This window comes from Pangasianodon hypophthalmus, chromosome 3, assembly GCF_027358585.1.
Source record: "Pangasianodon hypophthalmus isolate fPanHyp1 chromosome 3, fPanHyp1.pri, whole genome shotgun sequence".
NCBI lineage: Eukaryota > Metazoa > Chordata > Actinopteri > Siluriformes > Pangasiidae > Pangasianodon > Pangasianodon hypophthalmus.
Window position 1 is genome coordinate 1,262,234 of NC_069712.1, and position 18,148 is coordinate 1,280,381.

At 41.5% G+C, this 18,148-nt stretch overlaps 1 protein-coding gene across 1 annotated transcript; it reads left to right on the forward strand.

The window, feature by feature from the left end:
- The first annotated feature begins 2,922 nt into the window (after window positions 1-2,922).
- Window positions 2,923-5,943, forward strand: LOC117596917 (macrophage mannose receptor 1-like). The gene is made up of 3 exons (XM_053232350.1): window positions 2,923-2,985; window positions 3,165-3,557; window positions 5,570-5,943. The coding sequence occupies exons 1-3, from the start codon at window positions 2,949-2,951 to the stop codon at window positions 5,941-5,943; spliced, it is 804 nt and encodes a 267-aa protein (XP_053088325.1). The 5' UTR covers window positions 2,923-2,948.
- The last annotated feature ends 12,205 nt before the right edge of the window (window positions 5,944-18,148 follow it).

Sequence of the window (18,148 nt, forward strand, 5' to 3'; positions counted from 1 at the left end):
TTACCATTTAATGTGCATTTCCATAGTAATCCCTGACAAATGATTGTTGGAAGTTTCTATATGTTTTTCATAATGCATGTTGTATATAACTGGGCACACTCACTGCTGTAGACACAGTCTCGATTTAATACTGAGTTTGTACGTAGATTTAGAAAAATATTTACCCTATAATATACTACATGTATAATACAGTATATGCACCTTGTCTTGTAATAATCATACTATAGTGACTGCTACAAAACCCAGCTTCACTGAAGATCTCCCAGATTCAGCTCAGTTCTCAGACTTGCTCAAGCTTCTGAAAGCTTAGTCTTTTTTTTTTGGTCACTAGTTAATGTTTCCCCATTAAAGAGGAAAATCTTTTCATATCCATGGATGTGGATATGGCAATGATCCGGTAGGTGAGATCCTGAACGAGGTGATTAACGCAGTGAACAGTAAGAAACATGACAGTTCATTTTTGATAAAATCCTTTTACAAACCATGTTACTGTCTAATGTCCCTCGTGAACAGTCGTGGTTTCTGACCATCGCAAGAGAGCAAAGCAAACAAACGGTAGTTTAAACCACTGGCCAATTATAATTACCATTAAAATGATCTGTAAAATGTTTTAACCTTCAAATAATCTTTTTTTCTAGTCAAATTTTTAAAAAAATTTTCTCTTTCAGGCAAAAACTGAAAGTGCAGTCTTTTGATCATTTATTATTTACTGTGACAGAAAGCAAAGGCTTTATATCAGTGCATCGTTCAAGGGGAGATTCAAAACATCACATCTGTCAATCATTCTGGATTTATATTCTGATTGGCTGATTTTTATTAGGGAAAAAAGAAGACTTCTTTTTGGGGCTATTTTGAGTTCTGTTGTTAAAATGATCTTTTCAACACATAATCACACAATCGGGTTCCCTTTTGAGTCTGGTTCCTCTCAAAGTTTCTTCCTCAAGTCTTGTCAGGGAGTTTTTCCTCACCGTTGTTGCCTCTGGCTTGTTCATTAGAGATCTAAATCTACATCCATATCCAGATTTCTGTAAACCTGTGCTTGTTTATTTTTTGACAATTTTCGTCTTCCTTCGCCCCATAGATTGAATACGCATGTAACAGTTGCAGGCCCCAGTCGCTTACTCATCTGACTGGGTGGGATCAATAGCAATTCCATCCACTTTCAGTTTCAGAAATCCTGTAAAGAGTAGGTAAATATGTACCAATAGTTTGCATAAGATAAAACATCTAGCCTGAAAACAAATCGTCCATGAGATAGTAGAAGGAGCTCTGAGAAGGACAGTGAGTTGGGTAAGGGCTGCAAGACTGATCATCTAACTCCTTCAGATATCAGGTATTTTTCAGTATTCTACTTTGATGCTTTAGTTTTTTCCTACAAATTAATAAGGGGAATTGTTTTATGCAGAATAGCTATTTGGGATAATTTCTTGTTGTTAGTGTATTTTTATTCTTAAGGTTTTACTGTTTTTATAAGGAAGTGAAGAAACATCAATTAAACTCCAAACAATTCAAACAATATTCATCTAAATAAAGTTAACTTTCTTCAAAGCTGTAGACATCATGATTCAATATTCAAGATTTCATGATTCAAAGTTTTATTGTCATTGTGTTAGTCACAACGAAATTCTGTTGGTGGCATCGTGAGCCAATGCCATTAAAAACGTACAATTTTGAGGTTATAAAATTACCAATAACAGTAAATAGACAGTAAGTGCAGGTTCAAACGTACAGTGCAAACCAACACAGTTTAAAGGCATGACAGGGTTCTCTTAGGACGTATAAGAGAGATACAAAACGAACATGGTACTTATGGCTGAATATTGCACACTTGCCTGAGTTGTTTATTGCACATGAGGATTAGCAGTTAGTCTGATCATTGTGTTGTTGGGCCGTGTCCGTGCTTGAGTTCTGAGTTCTGAGAACAGACCGTTGCTGTGGTGGGTTGTGTCCTTGATAATCGTCTTTAGGCAGCACTCTCAGTGTGTGTACTCCATGTTCGGTAGCTTCCAGGGCAGGTTGGCTCTCCTCAGTCTCCTCAGGTAGTAAAGGCGCTGCTGAGTTTACTTGTCTTTGAACTTTAAAGGACCTATGAAACACAGATTTAACTTGATAGATGGTAGCTTGAGCCTGAGGTCTCAAATGGAGAGCCAAACCATCTGCTAATGATGGTAGTGATGGGTCAAGATGGTGGAGCATTGGGGCACTGGAGAAATGATCCTTAAGGTTTTGTAGTGTTTGGGCAGCAGCTTCTTTCTAGTTAAGAGACTTTGGCCTTCATTTTGATAGTGTCAGTGGGGCTGCCACAGAGGTGAATCCTCTTATAATCCTCCAATAAAACTTTGCAAAACCCAGAGAACTCTGTAGTTCCTATTTAGCCATGATGTTACTGCCTCCACCTTTGATTTAGCCATCTCTCCCCTGTTCATCCAGGATGCACCCTAGGAACTTGTTTTTCCTTATTATATGCTGTAGACACTGTATATATAAAGGGGGGTCCAAAGGTCTGGCAGCACTAGTGAAAATGCTTCTACTTTGCATTCTTTTCTAATTTAATACAACAATTTTCATTACAAATTATATTATTGACTTGAGTGAAAAGTAGAATCTTTTGAAATATTTTCATGAATTTCAGAGATTCAGTACGCCCTCTTTTTGCTTTAACGACAGCGCGCACACGAGCTGGCATGGACTCCACACGTGTGTGTAAGAACTTATGATCTATTTTAGATCAGATCTGTCAGAGTGTCGTCTGATCACACGCTTCACAAAATGCACAAAATGCATTCCAGTACTTAAAAAATGTTCAAAGTGGCAACCATAATGGTACTATTCACTACTGGAAGTGATGACACAGTAGTTGTGAAAAAGGTCCATTAAAAAAATGCTGTGTTTATTCATGTTAATCTCATCTTTTAGATCACAGTGAGTTCTCCAGCAACACATCAGTGATGGAGCAGCGTCTGTTTGTACTCCTGCTTTTCACAGGTGAGAGGAAATAAGTCACGTAATACAAATTACGATCACATGTTCATGCACAAATTGTAATTAGTAGATGGAGATAAATTACTATAAGTAATATGTTTCATAATTTATTCTACCCAAAAATAATTTCAAACTAAAAATCAGAAATTACACAAGCTAAACTTTAAAAATCTCCTCCACAGGAGTCCTTCCCTTCGTCCTGTCTGTCACTCGTAAGTACTATCTGATCCAGCAGGGGAAAACATGGAGTGATGCTCAGGCTTACTGCCGAGCCACATACACTGACCTGGCTACCATCAACAGTACCGACAACATGGTCAAACTTCAGGATGAAGCAAAGACACAACAATTCAGTTCCAGTGCTTGGATTGGACTGTACACTAACATCAACAGCTGGCACTGGTCCTTCAAAAACGAGCCGCTGGGAGGTTTTACAGCCTGGAAAAGCACAGAGCCTAACAACCTGTTGCGAAATGAAGGATGTGTTTTTATATGGCAGGAGACATGGTATGATGCACCATGTGACTATCCATTTAGCTTTGTGTGCTATGATGGTGAGGAACAACATTTTATTCTATATAAAATATTTCTGGAATATTACTACTACTAATAATCTATATTTATATAGGACATTTTATTTTGAGTTCAAAATCTCAGTGATTTATATATAAAAGTGTGACAGCCCTGGTAAGTTGGGTGGGGAATGAGGACACAGGAAGCAGGCTTCAGATAGAGAAATACTTTCTTTCTTTATTTTTTCTTTAGCACATTTCAGGACTTTAGCACAATTCATTGTATAGACACACACTGCCTATACACTGTATGTCCCAAAAGTCTCCATAAAGAGGGGAAATGACCACTTTTTAGCAAAATGTATATTTATTTACAAAACCTCCTCTACATGATTGCCATTTCTTTGTAAACAGACATGGAATCGTCTCTTGCACTAGTGTTAACACATCTGGTGCTATACATGTAATTGCATGTCCAGTGAGTTCTTCTTCTTATTATTATTATGTTCTTCTTTTGTCAAAGGCATTCTGAAAAAATAAATATAATATAAACTAAATGTGAAAAATTTGGAAGACATTTTGATAAAAAAATGTTAATTTCCCCTACGTAGGGAGACTTTTGGGACACGCTGTAGATTATTTAAATTGGTTATAATGACACATTCACGGGAAAAATCAACCTTGGCATAACAGATTCAATTCCCTGCTCCATTCGTGTCTATAATTATTACTGAGAAATTTACTGTGAATATTTTTTATCCTGCTGATTATCTTTCAATTGTAGATGTTAATATACACTATATTGCCATAAGTATTATGACACTGAATTGAATTCAGGTGTTCCAATCACTTCCATGGCCACAGATGTATAAAATCAAGCACCTAGGCATGCAGACTGCTTCTACAAACATTTGTGAAAGAATGGGTCGCTCTCAGGAGCTCAGTGAATTCAAGCGTGGTACCGTGATAGGTTGCCACCTGTGCAATAAATCCATTCGTGAAATTTCCTCACTTCTAAATATTCCACGGTCAGCTGTTAGTGGTATTATAACAAAGTGGAAGCAATTGGGAACAACAGCAACTCAGCCACGAAGTGGTCGGCCACATAAAATCACAGAGCGGGGTCAGCGCATGCTGAGGCTCACAGTGCACAGAGTTCTGCAGAGTCAATAGCTACAGACCTCCAAACTTCATGTGGCCTTCAGATTAGCTCAAGAACAGTGCATAGAGAGCTTCATGGAATGGGTTTCCATGGCCGAGCAGCTGCATCCAAGCCTTACATCACCAAGTGCAATGCAAAGCGTCGGACGCAGTGGTGTAAAGCACGCCGCCACTGGACTCTAGAGCAGCGGAGATTCTCTGGAGTGATGAATCACGCTTTTCCATCTGGCAATCCGATGGACGAGTCTGGGTTTGGTGGTTGCCAGGAGAACGGTACTTGCCTGACTGCATTGTGCCGAGTGTAAAGTTTGGTGGAGGGGGGATTATGGTGTGGGGTTGTTTTTCAGGGGTTGGGCTTGGCCCCGTAGTTCCAGTGAAATCAACTCTTAATGCTTCAGCATACCAAGACATTTTGGACAATTTCATGCTCCCAACTTCGTGGGAACAGTTTGGAGCGGGCCCCTTCCTGTTCCAACATGACTGCGCACCAGTGCACAAAGCAAGGTCCATAAAGACATGGATGAACAAGTTTGGTCTGGAGGAACTTGACTGGCCTGCACAGAGTCCTGACCTCAACCCGATAGAACACCTTTGGGATGAATTAGAGCGGAGACTCTGAGCCAGGCCTTCTCGACCAACATCAGTGCCTGACCTCACACATGCGCTTCTAGAAGAATGGTCAAAAATTCCCATAAACACACTCCTCAACCTTGTGGAAAGCTTCCCAGAAGAGCTGAAGCTGTTATAGCTGCAAAGGGCCAACTCCATATTAAACCCTACGGATTAAGAATGGGATGTCATTAAAGTTCATGTGCATGTAAAGGCAGACGTCCCAAAACTTTTGGCAATATAGTGTACTTCAATTGAAAATTCACATGAGTACATTCTAATTATGTGTTTTTCGATTCTCACAGACAGGAAGACTGGCACTGACAGCTACATTTTAATCTCTGAGGCTAAGACGTGGTATGAAGCTCAGAGCTACTGCAGGCAGCAGCACACAGACCTGGCCAGCGTGAGAAGCGCAACAGAAAACTCAGTTGTAGGAGGAATTATCTATGAGGGTTCGATTTGGATTGGCCTCACCAGAGACCCCTGGAAATGGTCAGACCAGACCACCAACGTGTCCGTCATTACATGGTCACGTGGAAACACTGATGATTACTTGATGAATAAAAGTTGTGGCTGCTTAAATGGTGGTGTGGCTGATGTAGCGCAGTGCTCAGACATCATGCCTTTCTTCTGTTACTGTGAGTTGAAATTAAATTCAGTCTCATATTTTGGCTAAATGAAGTTGATTTTTGAATGTAGTGTTAATTTTGTACATTTATTTCAATGTGTATTTCTACCTCCAGTGTTCCCAAAACAACAGCAGATCATAAGAGTGAAGGTCAAGTCCAGTCAGGATGTGAATGATCCCGCAATAATGGCGGCCATCTTGGAGAAGGTGGGTTTCATCTTCACTCAGTGTACAGTCGCCTCCTCATTACCGCAGCCAGACCCCGAGTCTTCACCAAACTGTCACACAAACACACCATACTGTAATTATAATACATCTTATGTAGCATTTTCACAAATCTCACAAGAGATTCTCTACCCTGCATTATTCAGTACCTAAAGTCCTGCTCTGTTCTTCAGCTCCAGCAGAAACTGAAGGATCATGGAATGGCTGAGAACATCACTGTGAAATGGAGAAAGCAACCAGATGGAGTGGTGTTTCACAAGGAGAAGGGAAATATTACTACAGTTGGGAATAACAATGGGGAGGCTTGTGACCTCTAAATCTTGAATAGTGTGTATTTTGTAGTGCATTAATCACTTTTAGCTTGAGGACCTTGAGTGTGTGTAATATTTTAGCTTCCTTAAGTAGTACTTTAACAGACCCAGAGTTAGAATCCAAAATACTGAAACTAGTAACAGCATATCATTAGGAGTAGAGCAAGTTCACCAAACTATGAGCCAAGCTGACATTTCAAAAAGATTTAAAATCACTGATAACATGTTATAATCACTTGAGGTCTTTGCTTCTAATAATAGTAAATACATATTTTCAGGTTATTCCATATTACTCTATATTAATAGTGATCTCTCTGCATATGTACACTACAAAAAAAAAAAAAAACATTTTATACACCCTATATAGTGCAGTAGGTGGTCAATAGAAAGACTTTAATGATTTGGTTTCCTTGCTGTAAAATTAGTTTCCTGAAATTTAGCTATTCTGGCTTTCACAGTTGATTTGTTTGGATTTTGGGGTTTCAGCTTAAGAGTAAAGGCTTTAATAGTAATAATTAAATGCCTTTAAATAGAATACATAATGTGGAATAGGAAGCTTCTGTGCAGTCGCTCTGTTGTCACATAAATACATGCTAAATCTATGCTTGTATCAGTATAGGCTTTTCCCACTTCCATCTGTAAGTCAGACAGTCGGTTCATTTATGGTTATACTCTGTCCTATTTAAATGTTCACCTAATTAACTGTTTCCTCCTCTACTAGTAATAACACCTGGATTCTGACTCTGTTCAGCTAATGTATTCAATGTCCAGTCTGTCCAAATCAATGTACACAATTATTATTGTTATTTTTCAACCACCACAAGAGAAAGACCTCAGCAGTGTCACAGCAGAAATGTGTTTGTCCTTTCATCCAGAGATTGTGACAATGCCACAACCATCCATGGCTGGGAGTCTGTGTTAGCGCTCGCACCTCCTGTTTAGTAGCTGTCATGTAATAAGTGTGAGTTCGCTAGTGGGTGGTAAATGGAAATAAATACAACTGGGAGAAAAAAATCCTTGTTTTACTATTTAATGTAAGATTGCATGTTGCCCTGATTTTATTATATTTTGCAAAGCTTTAATAGGCTACATTTATTTATTTATTAATTAATTAATTAAAACCTGATATGCCAGTGATCCTGACCCCTTCTGCTCTCTGGACCTGCCTGATCCATCCTGATGCCCTACTTCTGGTTGGAGTTCTCATTGGTTGAGATCGCTCGCTGCTGCTGGGGCCCCATATGGACATCCTGAAGATCATTCCTTCCTCGTTTCTTCCTCATGTCGACTTCGGGAGTTTTTCCTCACCACCATCACCTCTGGCTTGCTCATTAGGGATAGATTCATATACTTACAATTTATTTTGTTGTAACATAATTTGAATGTATATATTTCTGTAAAGCTGCTTTGTGACAATGTCCATTGTTAAAAGTGCTATACAAATAAAATTGAATTGAAAACCCTGACACCTGGGTGTGCTATTGGGATTATTTTATGATTTGGTGTTGGTGTATTTGGTGATCAGAGGAAAAACCTGAAATCACTGGCAAATAACTGGAATGTGTTGCTATCACCTTTAACTGTCTACCACAAAGCCATTTGTTGTCATAAGCAAATTATGAAGCATTACTGATAATTAAATAAAAGCAAAAGAGTACAAGAACTTGTCTTGTATTTTAATTTTTAAAAATAATTAATTCATCTCATGATTATTTGACCAGAATGATAGAAAATTAACAAAAGGCTTGATTAAACAAACATGTTTTCAGCCTAGTCACTAACCGATCACTAAGTGCAAGGCTGTTCCATAACTGTGGGGCTTTGTAAGAGAAAGCTCTGCCCCCTGCTGTAGCCTTCACTATTCAAGGTACCAACAAATAGCCTGCACCTTCTGAACGAAGTAGGCCTGGCAGATCATAAAAAAACAAAAAGTTTGCTCAGGTCCTGTGGCGCGAGATTTATAGGTCAATAGGTCAATAGTAGTATTTTGTAATCAATACGAAATTTGATTGGGAGCCAATGTAGTGTGGATAAGATAGGGGTGATGTGGTCATAACTTCTGGTTCTAGTAAGAAGTCACACTATTTTCTATTCTGGACAACAAGACACAGCTATCAAAGAGAAGAGAGAATATGTGTGTGTGTGTGTATGTGTGTATATATATATGTGACTGTGTTGGTGATTGGTGGAATGATGAACACTGCGAGTCGGGTGGGTGGTCACTCAAGGCTTCTTTTTATTGTCCTGGGATAAACAGGACCATATGTTGATTAGATTGCAGAACATTGATGATGCATGACAGTCAGCAGCGAGTCATCGTGAAACTGCTGCCGATTACGTTTCCTTAAAAAGATCGTGAACACATATTGTGGACAAAAATCTGACAAAAATATAAGGCAGTATCTTTTCTTCACAATTCTCATTAAATCACATTAATGTAGTGAAACTATAAACTCAAGTGACCAATATTTTACATATTTTTGTATAAAAGAAAAACAGAAAGGGAAAACGCAACTCTCGAATGATGCAACACATAGTTCAGCACGTGCGAGTGTGCAGCACGTGTGCTCATGCTAGCGGCTAACGATTTACACACAGAACACAACAAAACCCCTGAACCCCCTGAACAAAACAATGAACCCCTGCTTAAAATAATTAACTCCTCACTGAGCAATGGGTACATTCCAAAATCACTTAAATTAGCTGTTATTAAACCACTAGTGAAGAAACCAGACCTTGACCCTAACGACTTAACTAACTATAGGCCGATTTCAGACCTTCCCTTTCTATCTAAAATATTAGAGAAAGTAGTAGCGCAGCAGCTAATTTCATATCTACAAAGTAATAATATCTATGAACTTTATCAGTCAGGTTTCAGGCCCCAACACAGCACAGAGACAGCATTAGTTAAAGTAGTCAATGACTTGCTATTAGCCTCTGATCGGGGTTGCATTAGTCTATTAATTTTACTCGACCTTAGCGCAGCGTTCGACACTATCGACCATAATATCCTCCTTCACAGACTAGAAAAGGTCGTAGGAATTAAGGGCTCAGCCCTCGACTGGTTTAGATCTTATTTAACTGATCGTTATCAGTTTGTAGATGTAAACGGTGACCACTCAGCACGTTATCGAGTAGAATATGGCGTTCCGCAGGGTTCAGTCTTAGGCCCACTGCTTTTCACGTTATACATGCTCCCTTTAGGTAACATAATCCGCAAACATAATATTAGCTTCCATTGTTATGCTGATGACACACAGTTATACGTCTCAGCTAGGCCAGATGAGAATAGCTAGTTAAAGAAAGTTGAGGCATGTGCGATAGACATAAGAGACTGGATGCTAAGCAACTTTCTCCTGCTAAACCCAGAAAAATCAGAGGTTCTGGTACTGGGACCACAAGCCGCTAGAAGTAAGTTTAGAGATCACACTGTTACTTTAGATGGTCTCTCTGTTTCAAGTAGTCTAACAGTAAAAGATCTCGGTGTGATTATAGACTCTAATCTCTCATTTGAGGCACATGTAGATAATGTAAGCAGGTTAGCATTTTTCCACCTCAGAAATATCGCTAAGATTAGAAATATACTTTCGCTAAGTGATGCTGAAAAACTAGTCCATGCATTTATCACGTCCAGATTAGATTACTGTAATGCTTTACTATCTGGATGTTCGTCTAGATGCATAAATAAGCTTCAGATAGTTCAGAACGCAGCAGCGAGGGTCCTTACTAGGACTAGGAAGTATGAGCATATCACGCCAGTCTTATCTACATTACACTGGCTCCCAGTAAGATTCCGCATCGATTTTAAAATATTACTCCTAACCTATAAAGCATTAAACGGTCTCGCTCCGCAGTATTTAAGCGATATGTTAGTACCTTACGTTCCGCTGCGCCTACTTCGCTCTAAGGATGCAGGCTGTCTATAAGAACCACGCATTGCCAAAACCACGGCAGGGGGCAGAGCTTTCTCTTACCAAGCCCCAAAATTATGGAATAGTCTCCCAGTTAATGTACGTGAAGCAGACACGGTCTCAGTGTTTAAGTCGAGGTTGAAGACTTATTTATTTAACCTAGCATTTAGCGACTAGTGTTTTTATCAAAGGAGTAGATCTGGGGGACTCGTGGATGTTGAGTTTTATCTCCACACGGTGACTGTGAGTGTACCTAACCACTTTCCTTCTCTTTCTGCCGAGCTACACTCCTGAGCTGCCGGTGATCCAGACCCCACTACGCTCTGGACCAGATGAGCATCACTCCTGAGCTGCTGGTAATCCAGACCTCCCCCCCTTCACTCTGGACCTGTCCACCGGCAATGCTTCATACTGCCACGAAGACGCTTCAGCTGTTTTCCATGGACTACACCAACACACATTGTACTCACACACACGCACACTACAGTGTAAACCCATATGAGGATGGGTTCTCTGTTGAGCCTGGTTCCTCTCAAGGTTTCTTCCTATCACCATCTCAGGGAGTTTTTCCTTGCCACCGTCGCCCTGCTTGCTCATCAGAGACGGCACACACACACACTTCACTTTACTTTTGTTTGTGTAAAGCTGCTTTGAGACAATGACCTTTGTAAAAAGCGCTATACAAATAAAAATGAATTGAATTGAACAAAAACCGAATAAAACACATACCTAAACAGGACCATATGTTGATTAGATTGCAGATCATTGATGATGCATGACAGTCTTAAATGAAATAAACAGAGTTTCAGTGCTTACAAGCAGGACAATACACACACTCCTCGATTTATCGCCACAAATAACACATATTTGATTCTACTAACAGGACTAGGAGCTGACAGACAGAACTAGTAAAATCGTGTGTCATATAAAAGTTCAGCTTTGCCCTTGAAAACAATTCAAACTTAGTTAATAAGACAGAGCGATCATCAGTGCAGCTTACCAGCAGCAAGTCATCGTGAAACTGCTGCCGATTACGTTTCACCGCCCACTAATATAATGAACGTGAATAGAAGCGGTGCACAACCAATGACGAGTTTTCCCAATTTATGCATGAATTTAACTAACATTATTTAAACTCCGTTACATACACCCCCCTTAAATTCTGCTAAATTGGGCTACATTTACATTTACATTTATGGCATTTGGCAAACGCCCTTATCCAGAGCGACTTACAATAGTGCTTTGAAGTCTATCAAAAAAACATTCTGATATTGGCTCGGTAGGTCACAAACTAGGAATATCATCAGTCCAAAACTCTGTTGGGGAGGTGTTTTTTTTTTTTTTTTTTTTTTTAAATTTAATTTAAGTATTTTGTGAAGAGGTAAGTCTTTAGACGTCGTTTGAAGACTGCCAGTGTCTCAGCTGTTCAGACATCTAGGGGAAGTTCATTCCACCACCTTGTACCCTGAGAGATGGAGGGATCAGTCGAGCAGTGCTAGAGGATCGGAGGGAGCGTGGTGCAGTGCGGTGTGTGATAAGAGCTTTGAGATAAGTGGGTGCTGGTCCTTTTTTTGGCTTTGTAGGCGAGCATCAGTGTTTTAAATCTGATGCGGGCAGCTACAGGAAGCCAGTGGAGGGAGTGCAGCAATGGGGTGGTGTGGGAAAATTTAGGAAGGTTGAAAACCAATCGTGCAGCTGCATTCTGGATCTCAGAGGCAGACCTGCCAGGAGTGAGTTTCAGTAGTCCAGTCTTGAAATGACAAGGGACTGAACAAGCACCTGTGTGGCTTGTGAGGAAAGAAATGGACGAATTCTTCTGATGTTATAAAGGAGAAATCGACATGAGCGTGTTAGATTAGCAATGTGAGAGGAGAAGGACAGTTGATTGTCCATGGTTACCCCAAGGTTGCGTGCGGTAACCGAAGGCGAGATCAGAGAATTGTCTAGGGAAATTGCAAGATCCTGAGATGGGGATGAATCACCTGGGATGAACAGTAGTTCAGTTTTGGTGGGATTAAGTTTCAGCTGATGATCTGTCATCCATGATGAGATGTCTGCCAGACAAGCTGATATCCAAGCAGAAACATGAGAGTCTGAGGGAGGGAAGGAGAGGATGAGTTGAGTGTCATCTGCATAGCAGTGGTATGAAAACCCATGTGAGGATATGACCGCATCAAGAGATTGAGTGTAGAGGGAGAACAGGAGAGGACCAAGTACTGAGCCTTGTGGAACACCAGTGGAGAGTCTGCGAGGAGCAGATGTGGATCCCCTCCATGCCATATCAGGTTCATGAGGGTGGATAGGAGAGTCTTGTGGTTCACCATGTCAAACGCTGCTGAAAGGTCAAGGAGGATGAGAACTGAAAACAGTTTGGCTGATCTAGCGGCATGTAGCTTCTCAGTGACGGCCAAAAGGGCAGTCTCTGTGGAGTGTGCCGGTTTGAATCCAGACTGTTTGGGATCTTGGAGGTTGTTCTGTGAGAGACAGCAAGACAGCTGATTATAGACAGTATATGTAACAAACAGACCATACAGTCAAGATTTCAGAAATAGCAAAGAAAAAAAAACATGTGAGTACAAGAGCTTTACATTACAGTATGTCAGAAAGTCAATCTCTTCCCAGGAAGCGTGTAAGAATGGAATGGTACCAGGTCCCACACTTAACACAGACTATAGGAGGTGCAGCCTACACACTCCTAGTAGTAAGACATGTATCTCTGCTCTTTGAACTTCTCTAAGTGCACACAACAACATCCTCAGACTTTAAAGGAAAAAAAAAACTCAGTTCACAGTCAAACTCTTAACACCACAATTGGCTCTTAGATATAAATCATTATTCAGACTCAAGTGCACTAAACAAAAATGTTCCTTATCAAATCAACAAAATTCGATCCCTGAAAAATGACTTGCGCAACACTTCTTGAATCACTTCCCACAACTTTTTGTTGATCAATTTCACAAATAAGGCCTGACTGATCTCCCTAACCGTGTGGTTATGTGGCTTGTGTGTGTGCTTGTGGGCTGTTCGCAAATGACAGGGACAGGGCTGTTTGCAGGTTCTTGCTCACAACTGGATGACTCATTTAGCTCAGATACGGGTAAACTCTCTGTACTCTTAACAGGCTCAGGAACATGCTCGGGTTCTGGACTGCGTTGATCATTGTCAAAACACTCTGAAGCAGTCATCTCATCAGGGGCGTCTGAAGGTCCATCACAGTTGGTATCCTGCATAACATCACTATCATGTGTTCCATCCATTTGTAGTAACCATTCTGATGTCTTTGAAACAGGATCAGTATCGTCCAGAGCAGAATCAAGAGCACTGCCAGGGGTAGCACAGGTAGAATTTGTCATCATCATCCCAGGACAAGAAATTCACTGGAAGCAACAGATTTCTGTGCACTACTTTTTCTCTGCCAGTCTGAGCATCCTTAATCCTGTACATATTAATCTCTGGTCTCACTGATTGTACTTCGTACTGAACGGAGTCCCACTTGTCTGCAACTTTCTTCATGCCTTTCACTCCACGATTAGCCAGCAGAACTCTATCTCCCACTGCTAAGGGTGAACCTCTGACCTTTCGATTGTAAAGAATGGCATGACGGTCCTGTTCTTTGAGACTGTGTTTCCGGGCAATTTCAGCAGCTGTGCTCAAGTCTCTTCTCAGTGTGGTGATGAACTCATGATGGCTGACCACTCTATCATCACAAAGGACATGCTGAAACATGATGTCGATCGCCAGCCTTGGGATATGCCCAAACATATGATAAAAAGGCGCAAACCCAGTCATTTCATGCACAGTACAATTGTAACTGAAGGTTAAAGTCTGTAGGAGCTGTGGCCACTTCGCCTTGGATTTGACTGGGAGAGCTCTTATCATATTCCCCAGAGTTCTATTGAAACGTTCTGCTAAACCGTTACCAATAGGGTGGTATAGCGTGGTGTGTGATTTTTGAATACCAGCCATCTCAAGCAAGTTCTTAATGATTTTGCTTTCAAAATTCGCACCCTGGTCCGAATGTATTCTCTTTGGAAAGAAATAATTCCAAAGGCGACGGGCAACTTGTTTTGCAGACTGGTTGTGAGAGGGGAAAGCGTGTGACATTTTAGAGAAATGATCTGTCACTACTAAGACATCAACATCCTTCCCTGAAGTTTGTTCAGCACTCCAAAAGTCAATACAGACGAGCTTCATAGGCTCAGAGGTCCGAATGCGCTCAAGGGGGGCACGAGCATCTGGCTCTGGAGTTTTCCCGACAACACATCTCTGGCAGTTCTTCACATACAGCTTAATGTCTTTACTCATCCCCGGCCAAAAGAATCTTTCAGCTGCAAGGGAGAGAGTTCTCGCACTCCCCTGGTGTCCAGCGGCATCATGAACACCACGTAGAACGTCATGTTTCAGGGAATCAGGTACGACATATTGAAGGAGTTTCCTATTCATCAGCCGATCCTTCTTTACTCTGTACAGCACATGATTACGGATCTTAAGCTTTTTCCAGTGCTTCAAAGGGTATGTCACAGATCTAGGTTCCTTTGCCCTCTCACTCTTTGAAGGACGTCTACGTCTCAGAATATAGTAGATGACTCTTCCGAGTATGTTGTCCTGCTCTTGGAGACTGGAGAGTCTGGAAAACGGGATCGCTACAGATGGGTCTTCAGAAGGAAGCTGGAGTGATGTTGGACTGGCTACGGGTAAAAGATTAACTTCATCACCGGAGTGGGCACTCAATGTAGCAGAAACTTCAGCAGCATCAAAAAAACCAGGACATGAGTGGTTCACATCATCCTGTGGCTCATTCTCAGGTCCACCATCGCTGGTAGCCTGCACATTCTGACAGTGGTTAGAGACACGAAAGGCATCTTGCACGGTACCGGTAACAATGCCATTGACCTCATCCAGAAGAGAAATATATGGTTCTTTCAACAGACGATGGCTGACACAAGACTTAGCAAAGGGCTCTCTGCTTAAGGCGTCAGCGATGACGTTCTTTGTACCTGGCACATACTTTAGGTCAAATTCATAGGCAGCGAGCTTCACCACCCATCGCTGTTCACAGGTGTCCAGTCTGGGTTTGTTTAGAATATAGGTCAAGGGGTTATTATCAGACCATGCTGTGAAATGTCTCCCTTTTAGCCAATGGCTAAACTTGTCACAAATGGCCCACTTTAAAGCCAGGAATTCGAGTCTATGTGCTGGGTAGTTCATCTGGAACTTAGAGAGTGTTTTGCTTGCAAAAGCAACTGGATGTGCAATTTTCTCACCAGGAGGTACTTGAGATAACACAGCTCCTATGCCATCAAACAAAGCATCAACAGAGAGAATAAAGGAATGACTGAAATCAGGGTGAGCGAGAGTCACACTGTGCAGTAGGTCTTGCTTTAAAGTTTCAAAAGCGGTTTGGCATTCACTAGTCCAATCCTCAGGTGAAAGCTTAATGACACCGAGTGGCTTCTTCATACAACCACACTTCCTGTGAGCTTTATTATGTGACCGATCTGATAGGAGACTGAACAGAGGTTTTGCTTTAGCAGAACAGTCCTGAATGAAATGCTGATAGTATAAAATCATACCCAGGAAAGATCTGATCTTTTTTTGAGAAGGGGTTACACCATCTGCTTCCATGAGATTGACAGTCTAGATATCACTGATCACCTTAACCTTTTCTGGGTCAGTCCGAACACCATTCTCAGTGACAACATGTCCCAAGAACTTAACAGATCTCCTGAGGAACTTGCACTTTTTCGGTGCTAGCTTTAAGTTGTGCTTAGACAGGCACGAGAAAACCAGGTCTAGTCTGTCCATAGCTAACTGCTCACTTGGAGCAAAAACCATCCAAGTAGCAGTGAAGACTAGTGAAATTTTCATCACCGAAAATGGACATCATCATCCTCATAAAGGTTGCTGGACTGTTGGTCAAACCCTGAGGTAAACAATTATATTCGTGTAAACTGAAAGGAGAGGAAAAAGCAGTGTACTTTTTATGCTCTTCAAACAAGGGAACATTATAAAAGCCAGAAGTCAAGTCCATGGTAGAAAAGAAAACATTGCCTCCCAGGGCTGCGAGTGCATCTAATTGGTGTGGGAGTGGGTGGGCATCTTTTACTGTCTTTGCATTCAGCCATCTAAAATCTGTACAAATGCGGAGGTCGCCATTCTTTTTCCACACCAAAACTAGCGGAGATGCATATTCACTCTGAGACTTCCTTATAATGCCCTTCAGTTCCATTTCATTTAAGACAGTACGCAGCTTATCCTAGTGGCAGGGAGCCACATGGCGATAAGGGAGTCGAAATGGCTTCTTGTCCACCAGGTGGATTTTGTGGACAAAGTCAGTGGCTTCTCCACAGTCCATTTTTCCACGGGAAAACATTGACTCATACTTCTCAATGAGATCCAAAAGTCTGTCCTTCCAATCATCTGACACTTCGCAAGCCTCCAGATTCAGGTCTTGCAGTCCTAACTTATCCAGCACATTAGCTCGCTCATCACTAGAACACACATGGCTCGCAGGACTCTCAGCACACTGAACATTACTCTTCAGGGACTCAGATGTAGACAACTCCTCAACAGCTATACAAGTGAAAACATCCACGATTTTAGTGTTTTTCTTAAGAACAATTACTTTGTCTGTAGGGTTCATTATTTTGAATGGCACCCATCTACTGCCCCACATAGGCGTGATGACTCTCCCTATGATCACATTCCTTGGACGGCATTTACAGAGAGTTGGCTCAACAATAACTGTGCTCCCTACAGAAACAGCTGTTGATCCAGGAAGCTGAGCCCAAGCGAGATGTTCGTGGTTTGGTTCTAGAGTTATTTTCTCCTTCAACTTAGCCGTGCCCACCTTGTCAGGCATGTCTCCTCCCTTCCATCGTTCCACATTCGAAAGAAGAGGCAGAAATTGGTGACATTCAACATCATCAGATTTGGCTGAGCTGGACACAAGTCTCCAGTATCCGTCCGTTCCTTTCATTCTTTGAATCAGCCATTTGATAGCATTGCTACCCAGAATTAAATCGTCAGTTTGGCCTGGAACGACTAAAACTGGAACAACCATCTTACAGGCATAAACGGTGAGTTCAAGCTCATACATCACTTTTGGGTTGACACTTGTCCGCCACAACCGATTATGACGACATCGTTGGCAGGGAGCTTTAGTAAATCGGGCTTGTGCTGCAACAAGCAACGTTCAGCAGCTTCACTTAACGTGCATGCCAACCATAGCTTTCAGTTTCCCAGCCCATGAGAAGACGGAGATTTCACTCTCTCAGGACAACCAAAGCAGGAGTGGTCAGGAGAGTGACACTGGAAACACAACTTTTTGTCACGACAATGCGTGAAGCCGGAATGATCAGGGCTCGCACAGACAGTGCATGGCAGGTCATTGAGGCCTTTTATTCGAGGTAGACTTACACTGGGTTTTGAGTGTCGACTTGGCTCTTTGCTGGTGGACTCCTTTAACAGGACTTTTTCCAACAGGTTCATGACTCGTTCTAATGCAGAAACTTCCACAGACTTGGACTGCTGGACAGTTCTGTTCACAGGAATTTTAGTGAGTGCTGCATTTCTTGAAACAAGACTGCATTTGCAGAAACAAGACTGGTCTCCGAGTGATATTCATTCAAAATATTGTGCACGTCCCGCACAGACCATGCATCAATTGTTTTAGATCGAAAAGTGATGGCGAGCTCTTTACAAGGGCAGTGTCTGATGAACATGTGAGTTACCTCTGTCCCTGGACAATCCAGCACTTTACCCTGTTCTTTCAAGCGCTCAGCAGCGACATCAACTGCACGGTTT

What these genes read in the sequence shown, in the direction of transcription:
- LOC117596917 (XM_053232350.1), top strand. Translation starts at nt 2,949, where the DNA reads ATGGAGCAGCGTCTGTTTGTACTCCTGCTTTTCACAG. An exon ending in TGTACTCCTGCTTTTCACAG is followed by an intron (nt 2,986 to 3,164) that starts GTGAGAGGAAAT and finishes TCTCCTCCACAG; the next exon opens with GAGTCCTTCCCTTCGTCCTG. An exon ending in TGAGGAACAACATTTTATTC is followed by an intron (nt 3,558 to 5,569) that starts TATATAAAATAT and finishes CGATTCTCACAG; the next exon opens with ACAGGAAGACTGGCACTGAC.